Source organism: Drosophila miranda (genome assembly GCF_003369915.1).
Source record: "Drosophila miranda strain MSH22 chromosome Y unlocalized genomic scaffold, D.miranda_PacBio2.1 Contig_Y1_pilon, whole genome shotgun sequence".
Taxonomy (NCBI): domain Eukaryota; kingdom Metazoa; phylum Arthropoda; class Insecta; order Diptera; family Drosophilidae; genus Drosophila; species Drosophila miranda.
The window spans coordinates 7,885,464-7,899,821 of NW_022881603.1; the positions used below are offsets into that span (position 1 = coordinate 7,885,464).

General features: G+C 50.5%; 3 protein-coding genes across 4 annotated transcripts; all 3 read right to left on the reverse strand.

Moving 5' to 3' along the window:
* Positions 1-602: 602 nt before the first annotated feature.
* Positions 603-1,514, reverse strand: LOC117190980. Its single transcript, XM_033395959.1, has one exon. It carries the CDS (start codon positions 1,495-1,497, stop codon positions 790-792), a length of 708 nt encoding a protein of 235 aa, XP_033251850.1. The 5' UTR covers positions 1,498-1,514; the 3' UTR covers positions 603-789.
* A 3,449-nt stretch (positions 1,515-4,963) lies between these two features.
* On the reverse strand, positions 4,964-5,768 carry LOC117190982 (the record flags this gene model as incomplete). The annotated part of the gene is made up of 1 exon (XM_033395962.1): positions 4,964-5,768. A coding segment is annotated over one exon (594 nt), but the record flags the coding sequence as incomplete, so codon positions are not given.
* Positions 5,512-13,150, reverse strand: LOC117190981 (natterin-1-like). Of its 2 annotated transcripts, XM_033395960.1 has the most exons (4): positions 13,042-13,146; positions 12,863-12,895; positions 12,111-12,650; positions 5,512-5,561 (listed from the first exon to the last, which is right to left on the reverse strand). In XM_033395960.1, exons 1-3 carry the CDS (start codon positions 13,043-13,045, stop codon positions 12,160-12,162), a joined length of 528 nt encoding a protein of 175 aa, XP_033251851.1. In that variant the 5' UTR covers positions 13,046-13,146; the 3' UTR covers positions 5,512-5,561; positions 12,111-12,159. The 2 variants fall into 2 exon arrangements, with proteins under 2 accessions (XP_033251851.1, XP_033251852.1); XM_033395961.1 differs by lacking the exon at positions 12,863-12,895 and having other exon boundaries at positions 13,042-13,150.
* Between the last annotated feature and the right edge of the window lie 1,208 nt (positions 13,151-14,358).

Below are 14,358 nucleotides of genomic sequence, written 5' to 3' on the forward strand. Positions count from 1 at the left end.
GGAGTGTGGATACCAAATTTGGTTGCTCTAGCTTTTGTAGTCTCTGAGATCTAGGCGCTAATGTTTTACTCTAAGCAAAACCGCCTATGCTACGTGTGTGTTAGAGAGAGACAGGGCGAGAAAAAATGAAATTGTTTTCTTGATGCTGGCTATAATAATAATACGATCCAATTCAGATTCTGCAGTCTTAAAGATATGGTCATTCTCTACAATTCTACGTTTTTGGTTTTTTCATATCTTTAAAATTGTGGATGCCACAGATTTTCATCCTTTGTGGGGGCGGAAGTGGGCGGGGCGAAGTTTTGAAATATTTTTGTAGCAGTGACATATCACAGAAGTCTGGATCCAAAACATCGTTGCTCTAGCTCTTATAGTCTTTGAGCACTAGGCGCTGAAGGGGACGGACAGACGGACAGACGGACGGACGGACAGACAGACAGGGCTCAATCGACTCGGCTATTGATGCTGATCAAGAATATATATACTTTATGGGGTCGGAAACGATTCCTTCTGGACGTTACACACATCCACTTTTACCACAAATCTAATATACCCCAATACTCATTTTGAGTATCGGGTATAAAAACACGTTTTCATCGCTGATTAACTCAAAGGGTGAATAAATATAATTAGTGAAAGGACATAATAGATAATAAATAAAGGAGACATAGTATATAGTAAGTAAATGTGGTAGATCCTTTCGTAGATGAGGTAGCTGCTCTCGATTCGTTTCGGTAGTTTCCGTTTTTGGATCAATATCGATGCTCAGTAGACCAGGCGCATGGCCTGCTAGCTGTGGTAGAGGTCACTGCGGACCAGGATCTCGTAGCTGCTGATGCGGATCTCCCTGCCGCCAAACGGGATCTGGAGGCAGCGATTGGACTGTTGGAGCACACCGGGCGTCAGACTGCCACAGTAGTTGGCGCGTCCAACGTACAGGGGCTCGCCTCCGGGTGACCTTCCCGCCATCACAGCGCCGGGAGCAATGCTGCCCTCGTAGGCGCGCACCCAGTGGTACTTTCCCTGCCCCAGCAGCACCTGGTACGTGGGCTCCAAGATCTCGCGTCCGCCGTGAGCGATGTACGCACATCCCTGGCTGGCAACCGCCTTGCCCGGGACGTGAACACCTGCATAGTAGGCGCGGCAGACGAGCAGCTGCTCCATGTTGCTGTCGTGGCCTCCGATGACGGCCTCCGGAGAGTAGAAGTTGCCCGGACCAGCGGTCACCCAGACGTCGTAGCCGCTTTCGTAGCCGTAGGAATAGGACACTCCATACGCCGGAGGGGCATACTCGGCCGGAGTGTAGGAGGAGCCGGCAGCTCCGTAGGAGTACATGGGTGGCCTGTACGTCTCCGCTGGTGTGTATGATGGTGCGACGACAATTGGAACCGGAGCCACTGCCGCGGGGGTGAAGGAGGGTGGCGGCGGTGGGGGTTGCTGGACAGGTGGCATCACTAAAACACCGCCCGGTGGCGGTGCATGTGCGGGACTGGGCATCACAAGGACTCCCCCACCGGCAGCAGAGGATCAGGCGTGGGCGTATAAGCTGGTGGCCTGGCGGTCATTGGGAACGGCATTGCGGCCAGATGCGGATTCGTATACGGCTTCTCAACCACAGGCGAAGCGGGGGTAGGTGGAGACGGGGGCGGCGGCGGTGTTAGTGGACACTTCTCCAGCTCCTCCGGCGGCGGTGGTGGTGGCAGCTGCCAGCCGGGCACAACCCTCCTCTCCTCCACGAGGATCTCGTACGAATCCAGCCGGCGCTCGGCCCCGCGAAATGCGATAAAGAGAGCCCGATGGACGGAGGATATTTTGCCGATGATCAGGTGGCCCTCGTAGTGGCCGCGGCCAATGTAGACGGGCTGGGCACCACCTTGCAGACCATCATGTCGCCCTCGTGCTCGGCCCGGCCCACGTAGATCATTGCGCCGTCCTCGTCGTTGCCGCCCACCACAGCGTCTTCAGGGATGGAGGAGTAGGCCGAGGACTGCACCCATTTGGAGGCTGAAACGGAGGAGAGTACGGCGGGGCTAGTACGGGTTGGTAAAGGAGACGCCTCAAGGGACAAGGATAAGGGTAAGGAAAAGGGTAACCAGGGTTTCTTTAGGTTAGCAAAGATGGGATTTTATTGGATAAGGAACACAGGGTTACAGGGTTTAAACTTTGTTCAATTCTAAATGTAGTTCGAGACTTAAAGGTTCGGGGATTCGCATTCACCGCCTGCAGAGCACTTCGTACGAGTCGAGACGGATCTCTCGGCCACCGTACGGAATGTAGAGACAGCGCTGGCGCGACGAGATCAGACCCGGAGTCAGGCTGCCCTGATAGTGACCGCGGCCAAAGTAGATGGGATCTCCATTGTTGCATCCACAATATTGCACATTCGAGAAAACTAAAAACGCAGAATCATAGATAATGACCATATCTATCAGATTGCTGAATCTGGATCAGATCGAATCATTTTTGTAGCCAAAAGGAACAAATCAATTTGCAGTGGCTACGCAGCCCCCGACGTCACGCTCAGACTGATTTTCTGTCTCTCTCGCACGCACTCTTTGTCGTGACGGTTAATATTAGCGGCGTCTGCCGGAGAGAGCCATACTGACTTAGTATCGGGTATAACTGTAGAGTTGCGGTGTCCGCAGCAACTCACAACGTTCCACCTCGTTATACCCGATACTCAAAATGAGTATTGGGGTATATTAGATTTGTGGTAAAAGTGGATGTGTGTAACGTTCAGAAGGAATCGTTTCCGACCCCATAAAGTATATATATTCTTGATCAGCATCAATAGCCGAGTCGATTGAGCCATGTCTGTCTGTCCGTCCGTCGGTCTGTCCGTCTGTCCGTCCGTCCGTCTGTCCGTCTGTCCGTCCCCTTCAGCGCCTAGTGCTCAAAGACTATAAGAGCTAGAGCAACGATGTTTTGGATCCAGACTTCTGTGATATGTCACTGCTACAAAAATATTTCAAAACTTCGCCCCGCCCACTTCCGCCCCCACAAAGGACGAAAATCTGTGGCATCCACAAATCTCAGAGACTATTAAGGCTAGAGTTACCAAATTTGGTATCCGCACTTCTGTTAGATCTCACTATAAAACGTATATCTCAGAATTTCGCCCCACCCTCTTCCTCCCCCACAAAGGACGAAAATCTGTTGCATCCACAATATTGCACATTCGAGAAAACTAAAAACGCAGAATCATAGATAATGACCATATCTATCAGATTGCTGAATCTGGATCAGATCGGATCATTTTCGTAGCTAAAAGCAAGAAATCAATTTGCAGTGGCTACGCAGCGCCCGACGTCACGCTCAGACTGATTTCTGTCTCTCTCGCACGCACTCTTTGTCGTGTCGTTTAATATTAGCGGCGTCTGCCGGAGGAGAGCCATACTGACTAAGTATCGGGTATAAATGTAGAGTTGCGGTCTCCGCAGCAACTCACAACGTTCCCCTCGTTGTGATATATTTTTAAGTGATTTATTTTTAATAATATCGATATTTTTATACCCGATACTCAAAATGAGTATTGGGGTATATTAGATTTGTGGTAAAAGTGGACGTGTGTAACGTCCAGAAGGAATCGTTTCCGACCCCATAAAGTATATATATTCTTGATCAGCATCAATAGCCGAGCCGATTGAGCCCTGTCTGTCTGTCCGTCTGTCCGTCCGTCCGTCTGTCCGTCCCCTTCAGCGCCTAGTGCTCAAAGACTATAAGAGCTAGAGCAACGATGTTTTGGATCCAGACTTCTGTGATATGTCACTGCTACAAAAATATTTCAAAACTTCGCCCCGCTCACTTCCGCTCCCACAAAGGACGAAAATCTGTGGCATCCACAATTTTAAAGATATGAGAAAACCAAAAACGTAGAATTGTAGAGAATGACCATATCTTTAAGACTGCGGAATCTGAATTGGATCGTATTATTATTATAGCCAGCATCAAGAAAACAATTTCATTTTTTCTCGCCCTGTCTCTCTCTAACACACACGTAGCATAGGCGGCTTTGCTTAGAGTAAAACATTAGCGCCTAGATCTCAGAGACTACAAAAGCTAGAGCAACCAAATTTGGTATCATCACTCCTAATATATCGGACCGAGACGAGTTTGTTTCAAAATTCGCCACACCCCCTTCCGCCCCCGCAAAGGACGAAAATCTGGGGATATTCAAAAATCTCAGAGACTATTAAGGCTAGAGTAACCAAATTTGGTATCCGCACTCCTGTTAGATTTTACTATAAAACGTGTATCTCAAAATTTCGCCCCACCCCCTTCCGCCCACACAAAGAACGAAAATCTGTTGCATCCACAATATTGCACATTCGAGAAAACTAAAAACGCAGAATCATAGATAATGACCATATCTATCAGATTGCTGAATCTGGATCAGATCGGATCATTTTTGTAGCCAAAAGCAAGAAATCAATTTTCTGTGGCTACGCAGCGCCCGACGTCACGCTCAGACTGATTTCTGTCTCTCTCGCACGCACTCTTTGTCGTGTCGTTTAATATTAGCGGCGTCTGCCGGAGGAGAGCCATACTGACTTAGTATGGGGTATAACCGTAGAGTTGCGGTGTCCGCAGCAACTCACAACGTTCCCCCTCGTTATACCCGATACTCAAAATGAGTATTGGGGTATATTAGATTTGGGTATTAGATGTGTGTAACGTCCAGAAGGAATCGTTTCCGTTTCCAGCTCCTCCGGCGGCGGTGGTGGTGGCAGCTGCCAGCCGGGCACAACCCTCCTCTCCTCCACGAGGATCTCGTACGAATCCAGCCGGCGCTCGGCCCCGCGAAATGCGATAAAGAGAGCCCGATGGACGGAGGATGTTTTGCCGATGATCAGGTGGCCCTCGTAGTGGCCGCGGCCAATGTAGACGGGCTGGGCACCACCTTGCAGACCATCATGTCGCCCTCGTGCTCGGCCCGGCCCACGTAGATCATTGCGCCGTCCTCGCCGTTGCCGCCCACCACAGCGTCCTCAGGGATGGAGGAGTAGGCCGAGGACTGCACCCATTTGCAGGCTGAAACGGAGGAGAGTAAGGCGGGGTTAGTACGGGTTGGTAAAGGAGACGCCTCAAGGGACAAGGATAAGGGTAAGGAAAAGGGTAACCAGGGTTTCTTTAGGTTAGCAAAGATGGGATTTTATTGGATAAGGAACACAGGGTTACAGGGTTACAGGGTTTAAACTTTGTTCAATTCTAAATGTAGTTCGAGACTTAAAGGTTCGGGGATTCGCATTCACCGCCTGCAGAGCACTTCGTACGAGTCGAAGGATCTCCCGGCCACCGTACGGAATGTAGAGACAGCGCTGGCGCGACGAGATCAGACCCGGAGTCAGGCTGCCCTGATAGTGACCGCGGCCAAAGTAGATGGGATCTCCATTGCGGGCGCGACCTGTGGAAACGGCATTGGGTGGAATGCCGTGATGTTGGACATGAATCCAGACGTATCCGTAGCCGGTGAGCACCTCGTATGTAGGCTTCTGTAACTCGTAGCCTCCGTAGCAGACGTAGGCGCATCCCTTGCTCGGAATCACCTTGGCTGGGAGCATCTCGCCCTCGTGCATGGCCCGTCCGGCGTAAATGGGAGTCCGGTCAGAGTCATGGCCAGCGACAACAGCTCCAGGCGGAGTGTAGGCGGGCGAGGCCGAAACCCAAACGTCCCGCTGCTGGTAGGACCTCGTAGGTGTTGATACGCACCTCCTGGCCGCCGAAGGGGATGTAAAGGCAGCCGTGCGAAGGATGCACCTTGCCGACGCTCAAGCTGCCGGCATGGTGACCCCGTCCCACGTAAAGGGGCTCGCCGGTGCGTGTAGTACCACTGCGAACTGCATTGGGCGGCACACCACCGCTGCAGCTGGGCACCCAAGCGAAGCCCTGTCCAACCAGCACCTCGTAGTGGGTCTTCGAGTGTTCCGCTCCACCATAGGCCAAGTAGGCACAACCCTTGCTGGGAATGACCTTGGCAGGCAGGTTTTCGCCCTGTTTTCGGGTTTTCGGTTTTTTTTTTTTTTTGATCGAAGCGACTTCACAGTTTGAGGTTTGTTTTTCCACTGAGAAATTGGTCAGTAGCGGAGTGGCGTTAAAACTGCGCGCCCCAGCCAAGTTTCATCGGCTTTTCTTATCAACGAGCTTTTTTATGTGTAAATAACCCTATCATATGGGGGTAGGTACATACATATGTACATATATCTGAATGAGAAGGAGCATTTGTGCGCAGAGTACGACAATAGGTATTGATAGTGAGGCCTTGATTTCTACGCTTCGATATCTCTGGTCTTTTCCTGTTCTTGAAAAGCTCAAGTATCACACATATAGTACTGTGTCCGGGAATGAGTCATTAGTCGCTGGGCCCAGAGAGATTTTCCCTCTGTGATGGTGACGGTGAGGGTACAGAAAGCGAAAGCAGGTGTTCCATTTCAATGAATCCATAAAACAATTTGACAACATGCCAGTAGCAGATATGTATTGTCGAAAAATCCCCCGAAACAATATTTCACAAGAGTTGATTAGCCTTTATCTAGACGAAAAGGTGCGAAAGGTTCATATATACATGCATATGTACTCTCCAGATATTCTGTGACGAAAGATGACGCATTCATAAGGAAGTATATTCCGACAGGATTTGTATTCAATGTTATTCGTAGACAATCTGGTCTGATGAGCTCGTGAGGTAGCTCAAAGGGGGCCTAGCTGAGGCCACCGGACGGGTCGCGGGTTGCGGATAGCGAACGGCCTACCTCGGTAGGTCAGCTGCGAATAAGCGGGCATCCCTCACGGGAGAGTACCGAAATAAGCAGTCCCGGACAGCCAGCGGGTGTTAGCTAGGTAGCAGCACTGACGATGCGCTTGTGGTGCCGCCTCAATAAGTAGCTCACACACTCCCATCCATACACAATACCTACCCACATCCCAACCCCCACACCCACCTCACACCGGGCCGGACTAAGTGTGTTACTCGACCCGTGCCGAGAGTCAGTCTGGCTGGGGGCCCGGTATAAAAACTAGCCCAGTCGCTAACGGAGGGCTCAGGGACTTGGCAGCCCCCTGTTCTAATGATGCCTTACCCGGGCAACGTGGATCTCTGCCCGGGCTGACCTTTCCCTTTCTCTGCATCTCGTGGGAACAGGATGTATAACAAGAACAAAAACCAAAAAACAAACAAAAAAACAAATGAGTGCGGCGCTCCCCAAATGCCAACTGGGAGCAATCTCAAGCTCGGAAAGGCAGCGGCCCAAAGGCCTGGCCCAACCGGCTGTATAGTAGGGAATACCTGCAAGGTGGAAGGTGCCTGTGCGAACCCGAGGGGGTCCCATCCCGAATCCGGTGTGGGTGGCAAGGTAACTCCCGAAGCTGACACCTTGGAAGGAAAGCTAAGCAATATTGCGGCTGCCCGACCTTCTGGTAAAGCGGAGGGGGTTGACTTGCCGTCGACAAGCGCCCAAGCCAGACGCTACACATATGCCGAAAAGAGGAGTGCAGGGCACATACTCCGTCGGCAACACGCCAGTAGTGAAGCCAGCCCATCAGCCGACTGGCTGAAGAAGGTGGAATGGGCTTCGGCCGTGCTCCCGGAGTTCGACTTGGGACAGAAAAAGGTGGCCCCCCAAGCCAAGAGACAGCGCTCGCAGGAGACACCGGGACCGGTAGCAAAGCGCTCCAGAGTGCTGCCAAATGTCTCCTTTGCGCAGATTGCCAAGGAGAGGACGCTAATTGGTGCCCTCGACAGAGGCAGCGCAGAGGGTAGAATCCCAAGGAGTCAGTGAAAGTGGGTGGAAGCGGCACTGGCCGACCGCTGCTTCGAACTCCTCGACAAAGACCCTGGACCTCCGCCAGTCTGCAAGGACATGGGGTGGTTCCAGGGCAATGTTAAGATAATTGCCTGCGAAGACGAGCGCTCTGTAAAGCTTTATAAAGCGGCGGTAGCGCAGGTCGGCGAGGTCTATGCTGGGGCGAAACTCGTCGCAGTCGACTGGAGCGAGGTGCCCAGCAGACCGAGGGCCAGAATTTGGGTGCCGGCTACCTTTAAGGAGCCAGAACGCATCCTCAAGATGCTGCAGAGATGCAACCCAGGACTACCAACCTCAGATTGGAAGGTAGCCAAGGTTGAGACGACACAAGGGCCGACTAATCAGGCAGTGCTCGTTCTCAATAAAGAGTCGCAGCAAAAGGAGAGCTAAACTTCGGCTTCAGCTCGGTCACCATCAAGGTGTACAAATCGGACGCGGCGGCCGCGGCGCTTCCTGTCGTCAACCCAGACGTGCAGGATGTCGCTGCGGAGATCGAAGCGCCGGAGATCGACGAGCTGGAGCCAGACCAGGAAGGCTTCTCCTCAGAGACAGAGCTGATGCTCGACTTTGAGTCAATGTGCCGAGAGAGAGTCTCAGATGACTCGGATGCGGACATCACGGTGGTGGAGAATCTTGAAGATGGTCCTAACGATCCTTCAAATAAATCTCCACTGTAAAGCAGCATCGGCTGCTCTCATACTCCGCCTAGACGCAAGCGGAGCCGACGTAGTCCTGATCCAGGAGCCTTGGGTGGTAGGAGGCAAGGTCTGTGGATTGGGGACGAGGGAATACAAGATCATTGTATCCCAAAATGAAGGTAAAATCCGTACCTGCATACTTGCTAGAAAGCACCTAAATATCTTTCTGCTCCATAATTATAGCGATGGCGATAACACGGCGGTAAGCCTAGAACTAAAAGGGAATCATCTCAGGATGGTGGCGTCCTGTATGGCCCACGAGGAGGATGATCCTCCGAACGACCTTGTTCGCAAAATAGCCAGCGACAGCGAAAGGACGGACAAAGACCTACTTATAGGTTGCGATGCCAACGCCCACCACACCCAATGGGGGAGCACGGACACGAATGTAAGGGGTGAGTCACTGTTCAGCTTCATCCTGAACTCAAATTTATTCATATGCAATCGGGGTAACGACCCCACATTTATAATTAAAAATCGGCAGGAGGTCATTGACCTCACGCTAGTGTCAAGCAAACTGCTGGATACAATCAAGAGCTGGAGAGTCCTAGGAGACCACTACTTCTCGGACCACAGGTATATCGAGAAGATATTATCCTTCGATATTCCCAAACCAACCGACTATATCAACCCCAGAAAAGCCAACTGGGAAAAATATAACACAACCCTGGAGGAGCTACTCCCTCCTAACGCCCCCAATTGCCCGAACACTGAAGACAACCTAAACCGTCTTGTGAACAGGTTTACGGATGCGTGCAACAAAGCCTTCAAGGCAGCATGCCCTTCTACCAGACCAAGGGGGAAGAAGAAACCCCCCTGGTGGTCTAAGCAACTAGACACCCTTCGTAGAACTTGCAGGACTCTATTCAATAGAGCCACAACAGGAGAACAGGATAATCACTGGGCAGACTATAAAACCAGTCCAGCACTATACAAAAAGGAAACGAGGAAGGCTAAAAGAGCCTCCTGGCAAAAATATTTCGGAGGCCGCAAGACTCCGGAAAGTTCTCTCAAAAACTACCCCCTCGGTAGGTTACCTCAAAAAGAATGATGGCACGTGGACCAACTCTAGTGAGGAGTCCCTACACATTCTTCTCGACACGCATTTCCCCGGATGCACATCCACCGAGCCGTCACACCTCCCAGGAGAGGGATCGGTAGAATCGATGGACCATATCCTTACAAAAGGAACATAAGTTGGGCAGTAAACAGCTTCAACCCGTTTAAATCGCCAGGCCCGGACCAGGTAATCCCGGCCCAACTTCAGAAGGCCGGGGAGACGGCCATCAACTGGCTACATAGTATCTTCAGGAAGATACTGGCGGTATGTACAATACCGCAAGCGTGGCTTAAGGCTAGGATAGTTTTCATCACTAAAGCAGGCAAAGCCTCACACGCAACCCCGAAAGAATTTAGACCAATCAGTTTATCGTCTTTCCTACTCAAAACCTTTGAGAGACTTATCGGGTTACAATTACGGACTACCATAAGTCCCCAGATGTACTCAAGTGCGCAGCATGCCTACCGGAAAGGAAAATCCACGGAAACGGCACTTCACGAAGTGATCCTGAGTGTAGAAAAATCCCTGCATCTCAAAGAATACTCACTAATAGCTTTTCTCGATATCGAGGGAGCCTTCAACAACGTCACACCGGGCGCCATTACAGAAGCCCTGACTGACCTGGGGGTGGACCGTCACTTAGTGATGCTCATTGATCAATTGCTCATACGCAGGACGGTGACATCATCGATTGGATCGTCCACCCAGTCAAGGTATGTCAACAGAGGAACCCCGCAAGGGGGAGTTCTGTCTCCTCTTCTATGGAACATTGCAGTCAATAAGATTCTATGCGACCTGGAAGAGGGGGGCTGTAAAGTAGTGGCATACGCGGATGACGTTGCAATTATCTTTGCGGGGAAATACCCCCAAACACTATGCGACCTAATGACCGCAAAGCTTGCTCGATTGTCCGAATGGACAGAATCGCGCGGATTGGGACTAAATCCCTCGAAAACGGAACTCGTGTTATTCACAAAAAAATACAAGGTCCCGCCCCTCAACCCCCCAACACTAAACGGATACAGGCTCTCCTTCAGCGACAGTGCCAGTTACTTAGGGTTGGTAATTGACAAAAAGCTTAGCTGGAACCTGAATGTCAAGGATAGAGTGAGGAAGGCAACCACCGCACTCTATACTTGCAAAAAAGCTATCGGCCTAAAGTGGGGCATGAACCCAAGCATAGTCCGATGGATATATCTGGCAATAGTCAGACCTATAATACTCTACGGAGTTACTGTCTGGTGGCCTGCCCTAACAAAAAGGACAATCACCAATCAGCTGGGCAAGGTTCAGCGAACAGCCGCCCTCTGCATCAGTGGAGCTCTTCGAACTACACCAAATGATGCGCTAAACGCCATGTTATGCCTTCAGAGCCTTGACTTTGCAGGAAAGGAGCGGGCAGAAATGGCAGCAATACGTCTTAGGGACTCTGAAAAATGGGTACCCCAGAACATAGGTCACTCATCTATACTAAATAACGAGGGGGAACGTTGTGAGTTGCTGCGGACACCGCAACTCTACGGTTATACCCGATACTAAGTCAGTATGGCTCTCCTCCGGCAGACGCCGCTAATATTAAACGACACGACAAAGAGTGCGTGCGAGAGAGACAGAAAATCAGTCTGAGCGTGACGTCGGGCGCTGCGTAGCCACTGCAAATTGATTTGTTCCTATTGGCTATAAAAATGATCTGATCTGATCCAGATTCAGCAATCTGATAGATATGGTCATTATCTATGATTCTGCGTTTTTAGTTTTCTCGAATGTGCAATATTGTGGATGCAACAAATTTTCGTCTTTTGTGTGGGCGGAAGGGGGTGGGGCGAAATTTTGAGATACACGTTTTATAGTAAGATCTAACAGGAGTGCGGATACCAAATTTGGTTACTCTAGCCTTAATAGTCTCTGAGATTTTTGAATATCCCCAGATTTTCGTCCTTTGCGGGGGCGGAAGGGGGTGTGGCGAAATTTTGAAACAAACTCGTCTCGGTCCGATATATTAGGAGTGTGGATACCAAATTTGGTTGCTCTAGCTTTTATAGTCTCTGAGATCTAGGCGCTAATGTTTTACTCTAAGCAAAGCCGCCTATACTACGTGTGTGTTAGAGAGACAGGGCGAGAAAAAATGAAATTGTTTTCTTGATGCTGGCTATAATAATAATACGATAAAATTCAGATTCCGCAGTCATAAAGATATGGTCATCTTCTACGATTCTGCTTTTTTAGTTTTCTCGTATCGTCGAAATTGTGGATGCTACAGATTTTCGCCCTTTGTGGGGGCAGAAGTGGGCGGGGCGAAGTTTTAAAATATTCTTGTAGCAGTGACATATCACAGAAGTCTGGATCCAAAACATCGTTGCTCTCGCTTTTATAGTCTTTGAGCACTAGGCGCTGAAGGGGACGGACAGACGGACAGACGGACGGACGGACAGACGGACAGACGGACAGACAGACATGGCTCAATCGACTCGGCTATTGATGCTGATCAAGAATATATATACTTTATGGGGTCGGAAACGATTCCTTTTGAACGTTACACACATCTGGGAGCATCTCGCCCTCGTGCATGGCCCGTCCGGCGTAAATGGGAGTCCGGTCAGAGTCATGGCCAGCGACAACAGCTCCAGGCGGAGTGTAGGCGGGCGAGGCCGAAACCCAAACGTCCCGCTGCTGGTAGGACCTCGTAGGTGTTGATACGCACCTCCTGGCCGCCGAAGGGGATGTAAAGGCAGCCGTGCGAAGGATGCACCTTGCCGACGCTCAAGCTGCCGGCATGGTGACCCCGTCCCACGTAAAGGGGCTCGCCGGTGCGTGTAGTACCACTGCGAACTGCATTGGGCGGCACACCACCGCTGCAGCTGGGCACCCAAGCGAAGCCCTGTCCAACCAGCACCTCGTAGTGGGTCTTCGAGTGTTCCGCTCCACCATAGGCCAAGTAGGCACAACCCTTGCTGGGAATGACCTTGGCAGGCAGGTTTTCGCCCTCGTGGAAGGATCGGCCCACATAGATGGGGCTGCGATCCGAGTCGTGGCCACCGATGACAGCGTAGGGTGGCAGTGCGGCGTATGGAGTTGAGTGCACCCAGGTGTGTTCTGCAAGGAGAGGACCAGAGGAACCGATAAGCTTTGACTGCGCGATAAGATAACACTAGGTTCTTTCTTTTTTTTGTTCCTATATATTCAAGGGTGCCGTGTATTTCGACAATGAATTGCTATTCATTGGTTGGGGAATCGGTTGGGGCAGGGGGAGTTTCTACATATTCTACGAAAACTCTCTCTGGGCTGACTGGGCGCACTCGTCCTACCAATGCTCAAAACTGCTCCTGGCTGCACGGCGCCTGGAAGAGTGCAAAGAAAAGCGGAGAACCAAACAGGAGAGAAATGTACTCGAGTCAGACACAGAGCTGTGGGATGGGTGGGGGTGTTTTTCGACTTTGATCCGAACTTTCAACCGATTTTTGATGCAACTTCTCATGGCACATACCCATTTTAATTTTCTGTAGATATTTATTCCTCTGTATAAATGTAAAACTTTGTACGATATATAGTACGTCTTCTGGCGTTGACTTTTTTTTTTTTTTGATCGAAGCGACTTCACAGTTTGAGGTTTGTTTTTCCACTGAGAAATTGGTCAGTAGCGGAGTGGCGTTAAAACTGCGCACCCCAGCCAAGTTTCATCGGCTTTTCTTATCAACGAGCTTTTTTATGTGTAAATAACCCTATCATATGGGGGTAGGTACATACATATGTACATATATCTGAATGAGAAGGAGCATTTGTGCGCAGAGTACGACAATAGGTATTGATAGTGAGGCCTTGATTTCTACGCTTCGATATCTCTGGTCTTTTCCTGTTCTTGAAAAGCTCAAGTATCACACATATAGTACTATGTCCGGGAATGAGTCATTAGTCGCTGGGCCCAGAGAGATTTTCCCTCTGTGATGGTGACGGTGAGGGTACAGAAAGCGAAAGCAGGTGTTCCATTTCAATGAATCCATAAAACAATTTGACAACATGCCAGTAGCAGATATGTATTGTCGAAAAATCCCCCGAAACAATATTTCACAAGAGTTGATTAGCCTTTATCTAGACGAAAAGGTGCGAAAGGTTCATATATACATGCATATGTACTCTCCAGATATTCTGTGACGAAAGATGACGCATTCATAAGGAAGTATATTCCGACAGGATTTGTATTCAATGTTATTCGTAGACAATCTGGTCTGATGAGCTCGTGAGGTAGCTCAAAGGGGGCCTAGCTGAGGCCACCGGACGGGTCGCGGGTTGCGGATAGCGAACGGCCTACCTCGGTAGGTCAGCTGCGAATAAGCGGGCATCATACCGAAATAAGCAGTCCCGGACAGCCAGCGGGTGTTAGCTAGGTAGCAGCACTGACGATGCGCTTGTGGTGCCGCCTCAATAAGTAGCTCACACACTCCCATCCATACACAATACCTACCCACATCCCAACCCCCACACCCACCTCACACCGGGCCGGACTAAGGGTGTTACTCGACCCGTGCCGAGAGTCAGTCTGGCTGGGGGCCCGGTATAAAAAACTAGCCCAGTCGCTAACGGAGGGCTCAGGGACTTGGCAGCCCCCTGTTCTAATGATGCCTTACCCGGGCAACGTGGATCTCTGCCCGGGCTGACCTTTCCCTTTCTCTGCATCTCGTGGGAACAGGATGTATAACAAGAACAAAAACCAAAAAACAAACAAAAAAACAAATGAGTGCGGCGCTCCCAAATGCCAACTGGGAGCAATCTCAAGCTCGGAAAGGCAGCGGCCCAAAGGCCTGGC